The following is a 15,969-nucleotide window of genomic DNA, read 5'->3' on the forward strand; positions in this document are numbered from 1 at the left end:
GTGGCGGTACCGCCGGCGGCGTCTGATGTGCCTGATATGGCGAGTGATGTGGTCGCTGTCGAACAGATGGAGGTCGTTCTTCCTACCCCGCCCCTCCCGGCAGATGACGCTAAGTCCCCCCGCCGTCGTCATCGGCGCAAGAAGGCGAACCCGGACCAGCCGGCGGAGGAGGCGGACGGTTTCCGTCCCCCTGAGAGCGGCAGTGAGGCTGACTCTCAGGCCTCCTCGGTTTCCCGCTCTGTTTCCGCTGATCGCTCGGGCGGTATGCGGCAAACTGCTCGGCAACTAGAGGCTCTTATCAGTTCATCGCGAGATCGGGGAGCGATCCCTGCAAAACGAAAACATGACCAGGGTAGCGACCAACCAATGCAGCGTACTCGTACCCTTTCACATCCTACTGTGTCCGACGTGTCCGCGCCGCCTGGCTCAGACTATCCTGCTGATGGGGGAGGCCTGAACTGGGCTGACGACGAGGGCGATGACATGCGTGATTGAGTGGGCCTTTCCCCACATGAGCTGCTTCGTATTTGTTTCTCCCATCCGGGGTGATATCGCTGGGTTCCGGTGTGGATGTTTCCACACCTGCTTCCCTACGGCCGTGACTCTATCTGCCGTTGTCTCCTCTGTGTTGCTCTCCCATGCCTGCCTTTGACCGTCCGCCGGGAGCCCTCTCCCTTTTAACGGTCAACATTAACTCCATCTCCAACCCGGTCAAACTTCGAACTCTGAAGGACTTTCTCCGCCTTGGTGCGTTTGATGTGGTATTTCTCCAGGAGGTTTGTGCCCCTTTTCTATCTGACCTGGTTGGTTATGAGGCACTGTATAACATCGACCCTGACGCCCGGCGGGGTACTGCTTTGCTCTACCGATCAGAATTCACTCCATCCCATGTTACCACGCTACCCAACGGTCGCGTCCTTGCATGTATCCTTCAAGATGTCCTTTTTCTAAATGTCTATGCTCCTTCAGGTGCTAACCACAGGCATGATAGAACAACACTTTTTCAGTCTGATCTCCCCCCTTTCTTAGCAGCTCGTCGCCCTATCGTCTTTGGCGGAGACTTCAACTGTGTGGTAGCCGGAGTTGACCAGGTCCCGACGCCTATGCGGTGTGAAGCGCTCGCTTCACTCCTTCAGGCGGCTGACCTTACTGATACGTGGCGCCACTTCCATCCCGCCTACACGCAATTTACCCACATCTATCCCACTGGAGCCAGCCGTATTGATCGTGTTTATGTCTCGGCTGATTTGACTCCCGCCCTTTGTGCCGTCCAAGTCATACCCGTGGCCTTTAGTGACCACTGTGCGTACTCGTGTTCCTTGCGTATCGCGGGTCCCGTCCCGGTTCCTCGTGGCACCTCTTGGAAAATGAATACCCTTCATCTATCCCTGCCCGAACTTCGTGCTCTCGTCACGAAAACGTGGCAGGATTGTCTCGTGGACACTTCCCGGTACCCTACCACGGTGGTTTGGTGGCTCCGCTGTGCGAAGCCCCGGCTGCGACGTGTTATCCGGCAATATAGTCGCGACGTCGCCCACTGGAAACGTAGCACGTTGGCCTTCTATCAGCAGTGTCTCACTGACGCCCTGACTCTTCCTGCTGACAGGTACGATCAGCTCCACATGCGCCTCAACAAAATTAAGGCGCAAATCCTTCGCTTCTCTCGGGAGAAGGCCGATGGTATGGTGGTGCGGTGTCGTTCTGCATCCCTGATTGAAGGCGAGGAGCCATCCATTTATCACCTTGCCTCTGAACGAACTCGTGCCAAGAAGAACACCATTCTGCGCCTTAAGACAGACGATGGTGCGCGTATCACGGACAACCGTGACGTCCTCCAACACCTGACGGACCATTTCACGCACCTCTTCCAGGATGTTGAGGTCGACGTCGCCGCCCAACGTGCACTAGTCAGTGGGGTGCCAACTTCTTTGGATCGTCATGACCGCGGCTCTTTAACCGAGCCCCTGACACTCGCTGACCTCACATCTGTCCTCCGTGCCTGTCCGGGACGCAAGTCACCTGGCCCCGACGGTCTCCCTTATGAGTTCTACCAACAATTTTGGGACCTGCTCGGCGACCGTTTCTGCAAAATGTGCGAGGAGATTTTTGCTGGATGCGACTTACCCGCCGAATTTTTATCTGGACGTATTGCCCTTATTCCAAAGGTGACTGGTCACTGTCGAGCTCAAGACCTGCGTCCTATCACTGTCCTTAACACTGACTATAAGTTGGTGGCACGATGCGTGGCCTCTCGTCTCAAACAGGCGATGACTAAGGTTCTTTGCCCCACTCAATCCTGTGGCGTTTCGCGTCGGAACATCTTCACCGCCGCTTCCCTGTACCGCGATGTTGTCTTCCTCACCGCTGACACTCGCACTCCGGCTGCCATTCTTTCCTTGGACTTCGCCGGTGCCTTTGACAGGGTCTCGCACCCTTACCTGCTGGGCGTTATGTCGCGGATGGGTTTTGGGGAGCGCTTCATACGCATCATCAGGCACTTCTTGGATGGGGCGAATTCCACTATCGTGGTGAACGGTTGCCGGTCGCGCCCCATTCCCATCAGGCGGTCAGTTCGACAGGGGTGTCCCTTGTCGATGTATTTGTTTGCCTTAGCGCTGGACCCCTTGCTGCGTGACATTGGCCGGTTGGTCGACGGTGTCGCTCTCCCAGGCGTCACCTTCCGCTGTGCAGCCTACGCCGATGACGTTGGTGTGTTCGTTGCTAACGCCAGGGACATCGATTCCGTTCGCCGCGTTCTCGACGTTTATGAACGGGCCTCCGGTGCTCAGTTAAATCCCAACAAGACCGTGTTGCTTCCGCTAGGGCCACGATCATTGACCGTCGAACGCCCCTGGTACCGCGTTGTGGGGGAACAGCGTATCTTGGGTCTTGAGGTGACTGCCTGTCCGCAGCGTATGTTAACCCTCACGTGGCGGCGGCTTCTCACACGCATCAGGGGCCTTTGCGTGAGCCACGCTGATCGACGGCTCGACCTCCATCAACGCATCCAGCTGATTAATGGTTATCTCCTCTCACGGGCATGGTATGTCGCCCAACTCCTTACGCTGCCGAAGCAGATCGGCCGAGCCATCTCGCAAGCAGTATACTGGCTCTTGTGGCGGCATGCGCTGTTCAAGGTTGATGCGCTGACCTGTACGTTGCCGAAGGCCGATGGCGGCCTCGGCCTCATTGACTTTTCCCGGAAATGTGCGGCCCTTCTGATACACCGTGTCACCGCTTTGCGCGAAGCCGACCCCGGTGGGACTACAGCGGTCCTCTTCGACCGTTATCGTCCACACTCGGCGCGTGCACCGGTCTGTTTGACGCATATTCCGTTCCGGCTGACGACGGTCAGAGACTATTACTTCCACCGCAGTTATGTCCTCACAGTGGCCACTGACAAGGCACGCACGTCGAAGCGCCTTTACCAGGCACTCCGAGGCCAGCCCACGCCACATAAATTAGAGGACAGACGACCGTCGGTCATCTGGCGCCAAGTTTGGGCTAATATTAACAACTCAGCCCTTCCCACCGCAGTTTCGGCGCTATGGTACCGTGTAGTCAACAATTTAATCCCCACTAACCATCGCCTGGCGGCCATCCGCCTACGACCCTCGGCTGCTTGCGGCCGCTGTGGTGACGTTGACACCAGGGAGCATCGCCTCCTCTGCCCCCACGTCACAGAAGTGTGGGCCCTTGCACGTGTGCTCATAGCGCTGATCGGTGGGACGACGCCAGCAAATGTGTCCACCGACTGGTTCCTTACACCTGATCTTCAAACACAACCCCGACCAAGACGTAACGCAATGGTGTGGCTCTTGGGCCACACCATTTTCACGATCTACGACCTTTCCCTCGCCGATGCTGTCTCTTTCATGGACTACCTGTGGAGCCAGCATCGCGTGGCGGAATCTGCTCGAAACTATACGACCACTTTTGCCCGGTATTTGAAAATTGCAATGATCCATGGATATCAAACGGTGTTCCAGGTTGCCTAGGGCGCCTTGTCCAGGCATTGCCTAGGATTGCCCCTGGTTTTTTGCACCAATCTCTGACTTGACTCACCCCAGATTCGCAATTGGAACAATTATTGCAAAAACTTTATTGGAAAAATAGGAATCACGCAATCAATCTTAGAAGCTTATTCCTTAGTTAATTCTCTAGGCGATGGGATTATCTCGCCAGTTTCATTTTCCCTTGTGTGTGCTGCCGTCCCTGTTTTTAATTTCCTTTCATTTCTAGCTTTCTTTCTTTCTTCCTTTTTGGTTCTCAACTCACTATTTCTTCACACCTGCAGAGCGAGGTGTCTTTCTGAGTACAGTGTCGTCGCCCACTGCGGCATAGCAGAGTATGCCCCTCGCTTTTAATTTCGTTCCTGGCAACAAGTCTTGCTACTCCATGCACCCTGTGCGTGCTGCGTCGACACTCTAGGATGGCGGCATTTTTTGGAGAGGACAAGGTAGGGCTGTAGGGGAGGAAGGAGGAAGAAAAAAAAAAAAAAAAAAAAAAAAAAAGTGTAGTATCTGTTCTTATCAGCTTAATATCTGATACGTCCTGCATCGCAGGACCAGAATATTAAACTCATTTTTGGCTCATGACGGAGTGCTAGGGGCTTGCTCCACCTCTGTCGCGGGTTGGCCCGGCATTGCAGTACCGCCGGGATCGGCCCACCTAAAATTAATTAAAACACAGCCTGAAATGGGTTAATATTCTGCAGTGATCAGATATTCCGCTGGTAGCAAAACTTGTTGTAGTTGTCGATTTGCCCAGTAGTTAGCTGCTTACACACCTCGATTTCTTGTAATTAATTTAACATTATCTTACGAAGTTTATTTATTTTTTTTTTTTTTTTATTTTTTTTTTTTTTTTTTTTTTTTTTGCGGTTAGCCGGAACGCTCTTGCAGCCGCATTACACTAGGCTGGTAATTTATATGGGCACAGAAGAGTGCCTTCGGATGCCTCGTTGGCGTCACATATGGTCCGGCCACAGATAATTTTAATTACATTTTTTGGAGTTATATCCTTAGCTCCTCGCGAACGTCGTCGTCGCCGCCGCACGCACGCAGAATACGTGTGTACACACGTATGCAGTAGGCGGTGGACGATGTAAGCACTCGGCTAGGTGTAGCTCGCGCCGGCCTCGCGCCGGTGTAGCTCGCGCCGGCCTGGCGCTGCTGTGGGGCGGCCTCACGGCTTCTCCACTGCCCTGGCAGCCGGCGGCGTTCAAATGGGAGTCGCAGTTTACTGTTCGCCATGGAGGGTAGTACTGGGCTGTTGACGAGTGCTCTCGCGAATTCTCCTTCCTTCCGGCACTTGCTTTTGCGATGTTTTCGACGGTCGCCTGTTGCCATATCGGCCCGTACCACCGTGTGTCACTCCCACATGTGGAGCGCACACGCTGCAAGCATTTAGGCCCTTCGACTTGCGGTTTTTCCTTATCGCTTCTCGGCCTTTTGGCTAAGATCAAAGTGTAGTATCTGTTCTTATCAGCTTAATATGGGCTGATATGGGCTGATTTCTGCACCGGGAAGCGGTCGCTTTTATTCTCCTGTTTCAGGTCCGCGACCTGAACAATGGAGCTTGTGGTGACGCTGCCGGCGGAGGTCTTCCGCTGCCGGATCTGCTTCGTCACCAAGGCTGCCGGGAGACCTACTTTTGGCGAGTACAAGGACCACTCGGCCCTTCTCCGCCACTATAGGAGGCTGCACGACCCGGAAACGGTTCCCGTTTTCGAGTGTCAGTTTTGCGGCCGACGCGACCCGCGGCTGAAGACGCTGCGGTTACACCAGCGGCTCTGCAATGCAGATTCCGCAACCCCCGGCGCTGCCAGTCGGGGGAGAGTGAGTATGGGACACGATGCCGTGTCTGGCTGTCTGGGGCACCCAGAGAGGTCAGCCGGCGGGAGGTCACAGGCGAGGGCCCCCGAAGCTAGTAGGACAGGCCCTTCGTCCTTAGTTAGTGCTGGGCGAAAGCCACAGGCGAAAGCGGCTCGGGAAGTTAGTACCATAGGCCGCCTAGCCTTAGATAATAGAGAGGGGCTATGGCCACAGCCCAGTCCGGTCCCCGAAGCTAGTAGGACAGACCGGCTGGACTTAGGATTAACATACGCGGCGGTCCTGACCCGCAGCAGCGTGGTGGGCTCACAGGCTGCCTTGCCCTCACCCTGTGTGAGTGTGCAGGCGTCTGCGACGCCCAGGACGGCGGTGGTTGCCACCCCCGCGTCGTGTGTACTCTGTGTGCGCACGCCGAGGAGGTCTGGCATCCCCCTGCCGACACGCTCCGCGACGTCACCCGCGTCGCCACGAGTGCCGAGCGCAAGTTCGGGAGGTGAAGGCAGCACGCTGCCGACGCCTGCCGCCGAACGCGTCGCTCCGGCCAGAGGCGCAGTGTCCGGCATGGGCCGCGGCTCGCCGCCGCCCGCGCCGGCCATTGCACCCAGTGGCGTACGCTGGCCACGTCGTGCGGCTGCCGCAGGCGCCTCCCGCCCGCCATCTGTCGGGAGCGTGGGTACCGGCCTGGGACTGCCGCCCGCATTCGCTACGCCGCCAACAGGTGGCTCTGCGGTGCGGGTGGGCAGTGGCAGGCAGGCTGCCTCGCTCGCCGCGACCGTTGGTGTTGTCATTCACGGCGCAGCCGCGCCGCCGGTTGACGCACCAAAGGCCGCGCGCCCGGCGGATGCACCGGATGGTGTGGTGCTTGTGCGGTCGCAGACGTACACGCGCCGCGTTTCCTCTGCCCTGCCGGCGGTTACGTCGAGTGACGCCCGTCACTCCGTCTCCGTTCAGGCAGGGAGTGCTACTAAACAAGCAGCCTCTGTTTCAGACAACGAGTGGCACGTAGTCACCCCACGGAGGGACAGACGCCGTGCTGCAGGACGCAGACCACCGCCCCCGGACCGACGGCGCATCATACCGCCCAGTCCGCGTAACAGCGGCCCGGCGCGAGCCAACGCGCCTGGGCGGCCGGCGCGAGCTACACCTCGTGTATCTCGCGCCGGCGGCAGGGCGCGGGCGACCGCTGGGCCATCTGTTGGCGGCGCGGCGAACAACAGCCGCGGTGCGCTGGGCCCGAGCGCCAGGCCGGCGCGAGCTACACCTCGAGACGCCCGGCCGGCGCGGGCTACACCGGCCACCCCTACGACCACTGCGCCATCTGGTAGCGATCGTCGGGCACCCAGTCCACGTAGCAGCGGCCCGGGGCGAGCCGGCGCGTCCGGTCAGCCGGCGCGAGCTACACCCCGTGTTTCTCGCGCCGGCGGCGGGCCGCTGGCGACCGCCGGGCCATCTGTTGGCGGCGCGGCGAACACCAGCCGCGGTGCGCCCGACCCGAGCGCCAGGCCGGCGCAAGCTACACCGGCCCCTGCTGCTACCGCTGCGCCACCTGTCACCAGCGCGGCAATCGAAAGCAGCACTGAGCGGCCCACGCCAGATGGCAGCACGGCACCACCACCGACGCAGACGACGGAGCGGCGCGACGTGAACGGAGGGACTGCAAATGCGTCTCCCAGAACTGGCAGCAAGAAGAGGAGACGCCGACGCCGTAACACCCGGCCCAGTCCCAACCTTCCGCCGCAAGGCTCCCGTCCTACACCAGACCTGACAGGCCCCCCTGTACCCTCCGAACAGGGCGCAACTGAGGCAGCTCCGCCCCCCCCTCCCTCGGCCGACTCTCGGCTAACGGAGAGGCAGCGGCGCTGGCTGGCGGCCCTGGAGAGCGTCCACGACAAGCAGTGGGACGCATTCGTCGCGGTCGTCGAGGACTTCATCTCCGAGATCGCCGAGACGAAGCCACAACGCCAGGCAGCCGGAGGACGACAGGATGGGCCACCAGCAGCAGCGCACCGCGGCCAGGGCCGCGCCGACGCTGCTGCCAATCCCCCTCCCCCTGCCCCTACACGCGGCCGCGGTGGGCGGCGCGGTGGACGTGGCGCACGGCGCGCGGCGGCCGCCGAGCGTCGGTACGACGCGAATGCAGCGTCTGAGATTCAGAAGCTGTACCGCGCGGACCGGCGCAAGGCGATGCAGCGCGTCCTTGGCGAGACGTCGCCGTACTGCCAAATCGATGGCAACGTGCTCATGGAGCACTTTAAGGTAATATATTCCAAATCCGACTTTTCTGTTACAGATGCACCAGCTGCTGTCCCGGACTTTGCCGCCACCACGCCTCCTGATGTCAGCGAGGAGGTCCTGCTGCCGATCACACCTTCAGAGGTGCAACAGCGGCTCCAGAAGGCGAGCAATACTGCTCCTGGGGCAGACGGAGTCACCTACTCGGACTTGCGACGTGAGGATCCTGGCTGCCACGTGCTAGCTAAGATCTTCTCGCGCTGCTGGAAAGAGCGGAAGACTCCGGTGCAGTGGAAAATATCCACTACCGTCCTCATCCACAAGAAAGGGGACGTCTCGGACGTGACAAACTGGCGGCCTTTAGCATTGAGCTCTACCATCTCTAAGCTCTTTGCTGCAATCGTTGCGGACCGCACTTCTCTCTGGGCAGAGCGGTTGAACCTGCTCTCCCCAGAACAGAAGGGCTTCCGCACGTTTGAAGGCTGCTACGAGCACAACTTCATTGTGCAGACGGCAATTGACGATGCAAGGCGCAGGGGAGGCCAAGCATGCTTTGCTTGGCTTGATCTGGCGAATGCTTTCGGTTCAGTGCCTCACGCTCACCTCCTTGGAGTACTGAGCAGGATGGGACTACCAGAGCAATTGCACCATCTAATTGCCGACATGTACGATGGTTGCTCCACCCGCGTCCGTACATCTGACGGACTAACGGAGGAGATAGAGATCCAGGCAGGGGTCAAGCAGGGCTGTCCACTGTCGCCCATCGTCTTTAATCTCGCGCTCGAGCCGGTACTTCGCGCCGCAACCTCACTCAGAAATGAGTGTGGTATTCCGCTTAGCGGCGTCAGTGTGAGTGCACTGGCGTATGCGGACGATATCGTGCTTCTGGCGCGGGATTCGGAGGCGATGCAGACGCTCCTCAATGTTGTGGGTGAGGCGGCGACGTGGGCCGGGCTTACCTTCAAGCCGTCGAAGTGTGCCACGCTTCACATCCGCCGTCGGCAGACGCTAGGCTCGGTATTCGCCCTGCAAGGGGGAGAACCAGCCGTGCTCGGTGCGGGTGACGCCTACCTCCATCTTGGCGTTCCCACCGGGTACAAAGTCACGCAGACGCCAACGGATGCGATCGCGGCAATTCGACGCGACTTGCAGCACCTGGACGCTTCCCTGCTGGCTCCCTGGCAGAAGATTGACGCTGTGCGTGTCTTTCTCCTCCCTAGGCTTGACTTTGTCATGCGGGGCGGAGCGGTACGCAAGGGGCCGCTATCTGCACTCGACAAGGCAGTGAAAGCGGCTGTCAAATCATGGCTGTTCCTCCCACAGCGTGCGTCCACCGAACAGCTGTACCTCGCGCTGGGAGAGGGAGGATGCGGCCTGACGCCGCTCGCGGACGCTGCGGACATCTCCACCATCGTCCATGGCTTCCGCATGCTGCACTGCGACGACGCCACCGTCCGCGACATCGCCTGGGCCACTCTAACTACGGCCGCGCGCCGCCGACTGGGGAGGGAGCCGAGTCGTTCCGACTTGGCCACCTACCTTAGCGGCAGCACTGAGGGTGACCTCGCACGCGACGGAGGTGACATCCAGTCACTGTGGACGCGCGTCAGGAACGCCACAAGGCGCCTAGCGCCGCGTGGCGTCACCTGGCGCTGGAGTGAACTGCTTTCCGAGTTGCAGGTGGAGGTCGGCGGCCGACCCGCCATCGCTGACGACGCGGAACACGGCGGCATCGGAGGGGTGACGCAGCCGGCCACGGAGGGGACGGCGCCTGGGACTACACGACACCTCGAAGATGGCGGCGATGGACCGCAGCACGATGATGACAGCGTGGGACGCACCGCCAACACTGGCGTCGAGCATGTCCGGGTGGGAGGGGGCGCCAAACGTCTTCTCTCGCGGACGCTCCGCGAGTGTCTGAGGCAGCGCCTGCGCCACATTCTACTCAGGAAACCGGACCAGGGGAAGGTGTTCGAGTGCACCAGGGAGTCCACAGCGTCCAACCACTTCATAGCGGGAGGCAAATACACCCGCTTCGCAGACTGGCGCTTTATCCATCGCGCCAGGCTCGGAGTCGTGCCTCTGAACGGTTGTCGCCGCTTTGATGGGCGGGCCAACAACAACAAAGCCTGCCGACGCTGTGGCCACAACAACGAGACGCTCCCGCACGTAATTAACGCGTGCATGGTGCACTCAGCAGCCCTGCAGTATCGCCACAACGCGGTCCTCAACCGCCTCGCGACAGCAGTCGCAGGGCGGCCAAGAAGAGGAAACACTGCTGTTCCTGACATCAGGATCAACCAAGCCGTCATAGGGGACAGCAGTGGGCTGCGTCCGGACCTCGTAATAACTGACGAGGTCGCGAAGACTGTAACCATCGTCGATGTGACAATCCCCTTCGAGAACAGGCGGATTGCGCTCGACAACGCTCGGCAACTGAAGAGGATAAAGTACGCCGACGTTGCGCGCGGATTAGCCGCTCGCGGCTATTCCGTCACTGTCGACGCCCTGGTTGTCGGCAGTCTGGGGGCGTGGGACCGCCAGAACGATGCAGTGCTTCGGCACCTAGGCATCGCTAGCCGCTACTGCCAACTGATGCGGCGGCTGATGGTGTCTGACACCATCAAGTGGTCCCGCGACATTTACGTGGAACACATTACTGGCCACCGCCAGTATGTGTCCCCCTAGACTGTGGCATGCTCTGACGTCAGGCTGCGAGACCTTCGAGACTGCAGTCGTCGGAGAACTTCGAGGTCGGTGCCTTCGTGACGTCGGCGTCGAGATTCTGCTCCACGACGCGGGACCGCGGCGCTACACCATCTTCGCGCCGCACTGCAGCAGTGCCGAGTCAGTAGCGGTGCGTGCGGTGCTGCCTGGTGCCCCTCCCTCCGTGGTGTCCGCCGAATATGGCCCCCACCTCGGTTGGCGCGGTGCTGGGCGGCGCCGAACGTGTGCCTACTGCCCGGCAGTCTCCAGCCAGCGTGGGAAGCAACGCCCTCCTGCCACGACACCCCGGTGACGTCTGCCGCAAGGCGGACAGAGGGGAGAAGTCCGGCTGTGTGTGACCCGCCTGCGTGCGTGGCACACCAGCCGCTGGCAGCCGTGCATGTGCAGTGTGCTGTCAGGGCATGGAGAAGAATGCAATAAATAAAATAGACCCTAAAACTAGGTCCAAACTTTCCCCAGTGTGAATTATCTAAGGCCGCGCCTATCGCGGAATTAACCTTAAGGTAATATACTTAAGCATCCGCGCCTAACGCGGTCTTCCAATATTTAAGTAGTGGGCTTAACCCACGAATTAGAATAAGATTCAACTATTTAAGTGCGGTTAAAACCGTTTACTATATATTTTAACTTAAAATTTTCATTAAATTTGTAATACTCGATTTATATAGAGTCATGAATATTCTTTCTTAAATTTATACTTCTTAAAACTGTAACTAAGAATTATCTCGGAAAATAAAAATCTGTTCTTATCAGCTTAATATCTGATACGTCCTGCATCGCAGGACCAGAATATTAAACTCATTTTTGGCTCATGACGGAGTGCTAGGGGCTTGCTCCACCTCTGTCGCGGGTTGGCCCGGCATTGCAGTACCGCCGGGATCGGCCCACCTAAAATTAATTAAAACACAGCCTGAAATGGGTTAATATTCTGCAGTGATCAGATATTCCGCTGGTAGCAAAACTTGTTGTAGTTGTCGATTTGCCCAGTAGTTAGCTGCTTACACACCTCGATTTCTTGTAATTAATTTAACATTATCTTACGAAGTTTATTTATTTTTTTTTTTTTTATTTTTTTTTTTTTTTTTTTTTTTTTTGCGGTTAGCCGGAACGCTCTTGCAGCCGCATTACACTAGGCTGGTAATTTATATGGGCACAGAAGAGTGCCTTCGGATGCCTCGTTGGCGTCACATATGGTCCGGCCACAGATAATTTTAATTACATTTTTTGGAGTTATATCCTTAGCTCCTCGCGAACGTCGTCGTCGCCGCCGCACGCACGCAGAATACGTGTGTACACACGTATGCAGTAGGCGGTGGACGATGTAAGCACTCGGCTAGGTGTAGCTCGCGCCGGCCTCGCGCCGGTGTAGCTCGCGCCGGCCTGGCGCTGCTGTGGGGCGGCCTCACGGCTTCTCCACTGCCCTGGCAGCCGGCGGCGTTCAAATGGGAGTCGCAGTTTACTGTTCGCCATGGAGGGTAGTACTGGGCTGTTGACGAGTGCTCTCGCGAATTCTCCTTCCTTCCGGCACTTGCTTTTGCGATGTTTTCGACGGTCGCCTGTTGCCATATCGGCCCGTACCACCGTGTGTCACTCCCACATGTGGAGCGCACACGCTGCAAGCATTTAGGCCCTTCGACTTGCGGTTTTTCCTTATCGCTTCTCGGCCTTTTGGCTAAGATCAAAGTGTAGTATCTGTTCTTATCAGCTTAATATCTGATACGTCCTGCATCGCAGGACCAGAATATTAAACTCATTTTTGGCTCATGACGGAGTGCTAGGGGCTTGCTCCACCTCTGTCGCGGGTTGGCCCGGCATTGCAGTACCGCCGGGATCGGCCCACCTAAAATTAATTAAAACACAGCCTGAAATGGGTTAATATTCTGCAGTGATCAGATATTCCGCTGGTAGCAAAACTTGTTGTAGTTGTCGATTTGCCCAGTAGTTAGCTGCTTACACACCTCGATTTCTTGTAATTAATTTAACATTATCTTACGAAGTTTATTTATTTTTTTTTTTTTTTTATTTTTTTTTTTTTTTTTTTTTTTTTGCGGTTAGCCGGAACGCTCTTGCAGCCGCATTACACTAGGCTGGTAATTTATATGGGCACAGAAGAGTGCCTTCGGATGCCTCGTTGGCGTCACATATGGTCCGGCCACAGATAATTTTAATTACATTTTTTGGAGTTATATCCTTAGCTCCTCGCGAACGTCGTCGTCGCCGCCGCACGCACGCAGAATACGTGTGTACACACGTATGCAGTAGGCGGTGGACGATGTAAGCACTCGGCTAGGTGTAGCTCGCGCCGGCCTCGCGCCGGTGTAGCTCGCGCCGGCCTGGCGCTGCTGTGGGGCGGCCTCACGGCTTCTCCACTGCCCTGGCAGCCGGCGGCGTTCAAATGGGAGTCGCAGTTTACTGTTCGCCATGGAGGGTAGTACTGGGCTGTTGACGAGTGCTCTCGCGAATTCTCCTTCCTTCCGGCACTTGCTTTTGCGATGTTTTCGACGGTCGCCTGTTGCCATATCGGCCCGTACCACCGTGTGTCACTCCCACATGTGGAGCGCACACGCTGCAAGCATTTAGGCCCTTCGACTTGCGGTTTTTCCTTATCGCTTCTCGGCCTTTTGGCTAAGATCAAAGTGTAGTATCTGTTCTTATCAGCTTAATATGGGCTGATATGGGCTGATTTCTGCACCGGGAAGCGGTCGCTTTTATTCTCCTGTTTCAGGTCCGCGACCTGAACAATGGAGCTTGTGGTGACGCTGCCGGCGGAGGTCTTCCGCTGCCGGATCTGCTTCGTCACCAAGGCTGCCGGGAGACCTACTTTTGGCGAGTACAAGGACCACTCGGCCCTTCTCCGCCACTATAGGAGGCTGCACGACCCGGAAACGGTTCCCGTTTTCGAGTGTCAGTTTTGCGGCCGACGCGACCCGCGGCTGAAGACGCTGCGGTTACACCAGCGGCTCTGCAATGCAGATTCCGCAACCCCCGGCGCTGCCAGTCGGGGGAGAGTGAGTATGGGACACGATGCCGTGTCTGGCTCTCTGGGGCACCCAGAGAGGTCAGCCGGCGGGAGGTCACAGGCGAGGGCCCCCGAAGCTAGTAGGACAGGCCCTTCGTCCTTAGTTAGTGCTGGGCGCAAGCCACAGGCGAAAGCGGCTCGGGAAGCTAGTACCATAGGCCGCCTAGCCTTAGATAATAGAGAGGGGCTATGGCCACAGCCCAGTCCGGTCCCCGAAGCTAGTAGGACAGACCGGCTGGACTTAGGATTAACTTACGCGGCGGTCCTGACCCGCAGCAGCGTGGTGGGCTCACAGGCTGCCTTGCCCTCACCCTGTGTGAGTGTGCAGGCGTCTGCGACGCCCAGGACGGCGGTGGTTGCCACCCCCGCGTCGTGTGTACTTTGTGTGCGCACGCCGAGGAGGTCTGGCATCCCCCTGCCGACACGCTCCGCGACGTCAACCGCGTCGCCACGAGTGCCGAGCGCAAGTTCGGGAGGTGAAGGCAGCCCGCTGCCGACGCCTGCCGCCGAACGCGTCGCTCCGGCCAGAGGCGCTGTGTCCGGCATGGGCCGCGGCTCGCCGCGGCCCGCGCCGGCCATTGCACCCAGTGGCGTACGCTGGCCACGTCGTGCGGCTGCCTCAGGCGCCTCCCGCCCGCCATCTGTCGGGAGCGTGGGTACCGGCCTGGGACTGCCGCCCGCATTCGCTACGCCGCCAACAGGTGGCTCTGCGGTGCGGGTGGGCGGTGGCAGGCAGGCTGCCTCGCTCGCCGCGACCGTTGGTGTTGTCATTCACGGCGCAGCCGCGCCGCCGGTTGACGCACCAAAGGCCGCGCGCCCGGCGGATGCACCGGATGGTGTGGTGCTTGTGCGGTCGCAGACGTACACGCGCCGCGTTTCCTCTGCCCTGCCGGCGGTTACGTCGAGTGACGCCCGTCACTCCGTCTCCGCTCAGGCAGGGAGTGCTAATAACCAAAAAGCTCCTGTTACAGATCATGAGTGGCACGTAGTCACCCCACGGAGGGACAGACGCCGTGCTGCAGGACGCAGACCACCGCCCCCGGACCGACGGCGCATCATACCGCCCAGTCCGCGTAGCAGCGGCCCGGCGAGAGCCAACGCGCCTGGGCGGCCGGCGCGAGCTACACCTCGTGTATCTCGCGCCGGCGGCAGGGCGCGGGCGACCGCTGGGCCATCTGTTGGCGGCGCGGCGAACAACAGCCGCGGTGCGCCGGGCCCGAGCGCCAGGCCGGCGCGAGCTACACCTCGAGACGCCCGGCTGGCGCGGGCTACGCCGGCCACCCCTACGACCACTGCGCCATCTGGTAGCGATCGTCGGGCACCCAGTCCGCGTAGCAGCGGCCCGGGGCGAGCCGGCGCGTCCGGTCAGCCGGCGCGAGCTACACCCCGTGTTTCTCGCGCCGGCGGCGGGCCGCTGGCGACCGCCGGGCCATCTGTTGGCGGCGCGGCGAACACCAGCCGCGGTGCGCCCGACCCGAGCGCCAGGCCGGCGCAAGCTACACCGGCCCCTGCTGCTACCGCTGCGCCACCTGTCACCAGCGCGGCAATCGAAAGCAGCACTGAGCGGCCCACGCCAGATGGCAGCACGGCACCACCACCGACGCAGACGACGGAGCGGCGCGACGTGAACGGAGGGACTGCAGCTGCGTCTCCCAGAAATGGCAGCAAGAAGAGGAGACGCCGACGCCGTAACAACCGTCCCAGTCCCAACCTCCCGCCGCAAGGCTCCCGTCCTTCACCAGACCTGACAGGACCCCCTGTACCCTCCGAACAGGGCGCAACTGAGGCAGCTCCGCCCCCCCCTCCCCCGGCCGACGCTCGGCTAACGGAGAGGCAGCGGCGCTGGCTGGCGGCCCTGGAGAGCGTCCACAACCAACCGTGGGACGCATTCGTCGCGGCCGTCGAGGATTTCATCGCCGAGATCGCCGAGACGAAGCCACAACGCCAGGCAGCCGGAGGTCGACAGGATGGGCCACCAGCAGCAGCGCACCGCGGCCAGGGCCGCGCCGACGCTGCTGCCAATCCCCCTCCCCCTGCCCCAACACGCGGCCGCGGTGGGCGGCGCGGTGGACGTGGCGCACGGCGCGCGGCGGCCGCCGAGCGTCGGTACGACGCGAATGCAGCGTCTGAGATTCAGAAGCTGTACCGCGCGGACCG

General features: G+C 59.5%; 1 protein-coding gene, 2 non-coding genes and 3 pseudogenes across 3 annotated transcripts; all 6 read left to right on the top strand.

Annotated features, from left to right (window-relative positions):
• The first annotated feature begins 4,501 nt into the window (after window positions 1-4,501).
• LOC126421173 (U2 spliceosomal RNA) lies at window positions 4,502-4,676 on the top strand (annotated as a pseudogene).
• A 761-nt stretch (window positions 4,677-5,437) lies between these two features.
• On the top strand, window positions 5,438-5,549 carry LOC126423799 (U2 spliceosomal RNA; annotated as a pseudogene).
• Window positions 5,550-8,018: 2,469 nt separating this feature from the next.
• On the top strand, window positions 8,019-10,754 carry LOC126477582 (uncharacterized). The gene has a single exon (XM_050103633.1). It carries the CDS (start codon window positions 8,019-8,021, stop codon window positions 10,752-10,754), a length of 2,736 nt encoding a protein of 911 aa, XP_049959590.1.
• Window positions 10,755-11,487: 733 nt separating this feature from the next.
• Window positions 11,488-11,686, top strand: LOC126423246 (U2 spliceosomal RNA). The gene has a single exon (XR_007576133.1). It is a non-coding gene; the product is annotated as a U2 spliceosomal RNA (small nuclear RNA).
• A 759-nt stretch (window positions 11,687-12,445) lies between these two features.
• On the top strand, window positions 12,446-12,638 carry LOC126420388 (U2 spliceosomal RNA). The gene has a single exon (XR_007576063.1). It is a non-coding gene; the product is annotated as a U2 spliceosomal RNA (small nuclear RNA).
• A 760-nt stretch (window positions 12,639-13,398) lies between these two features.
• Window positions 13,399-13,510, top strand: LOC126423810 (U2 spliceosomal RNA; annotated as a pseudogene).
• Window positions 13,511-15,969: the final 2,459 nt, after the last annotated feature.

Source organism: Schistocerca serialis, chromosome 1 (assembly GCF_023864345.2).
Source record: "Schistocerca serialis cubense isolate TAMUIC-IGC-003099 chromosome 1, iqSchSeri2.2, whole genome shotgun sequence".
Taxonomy (NCBI): Eukaryota; Metazoa; Arthropoda; class Insecta; order Orthoptera; family Acrididae; genus Schistocerca; species Schistocerca serialis.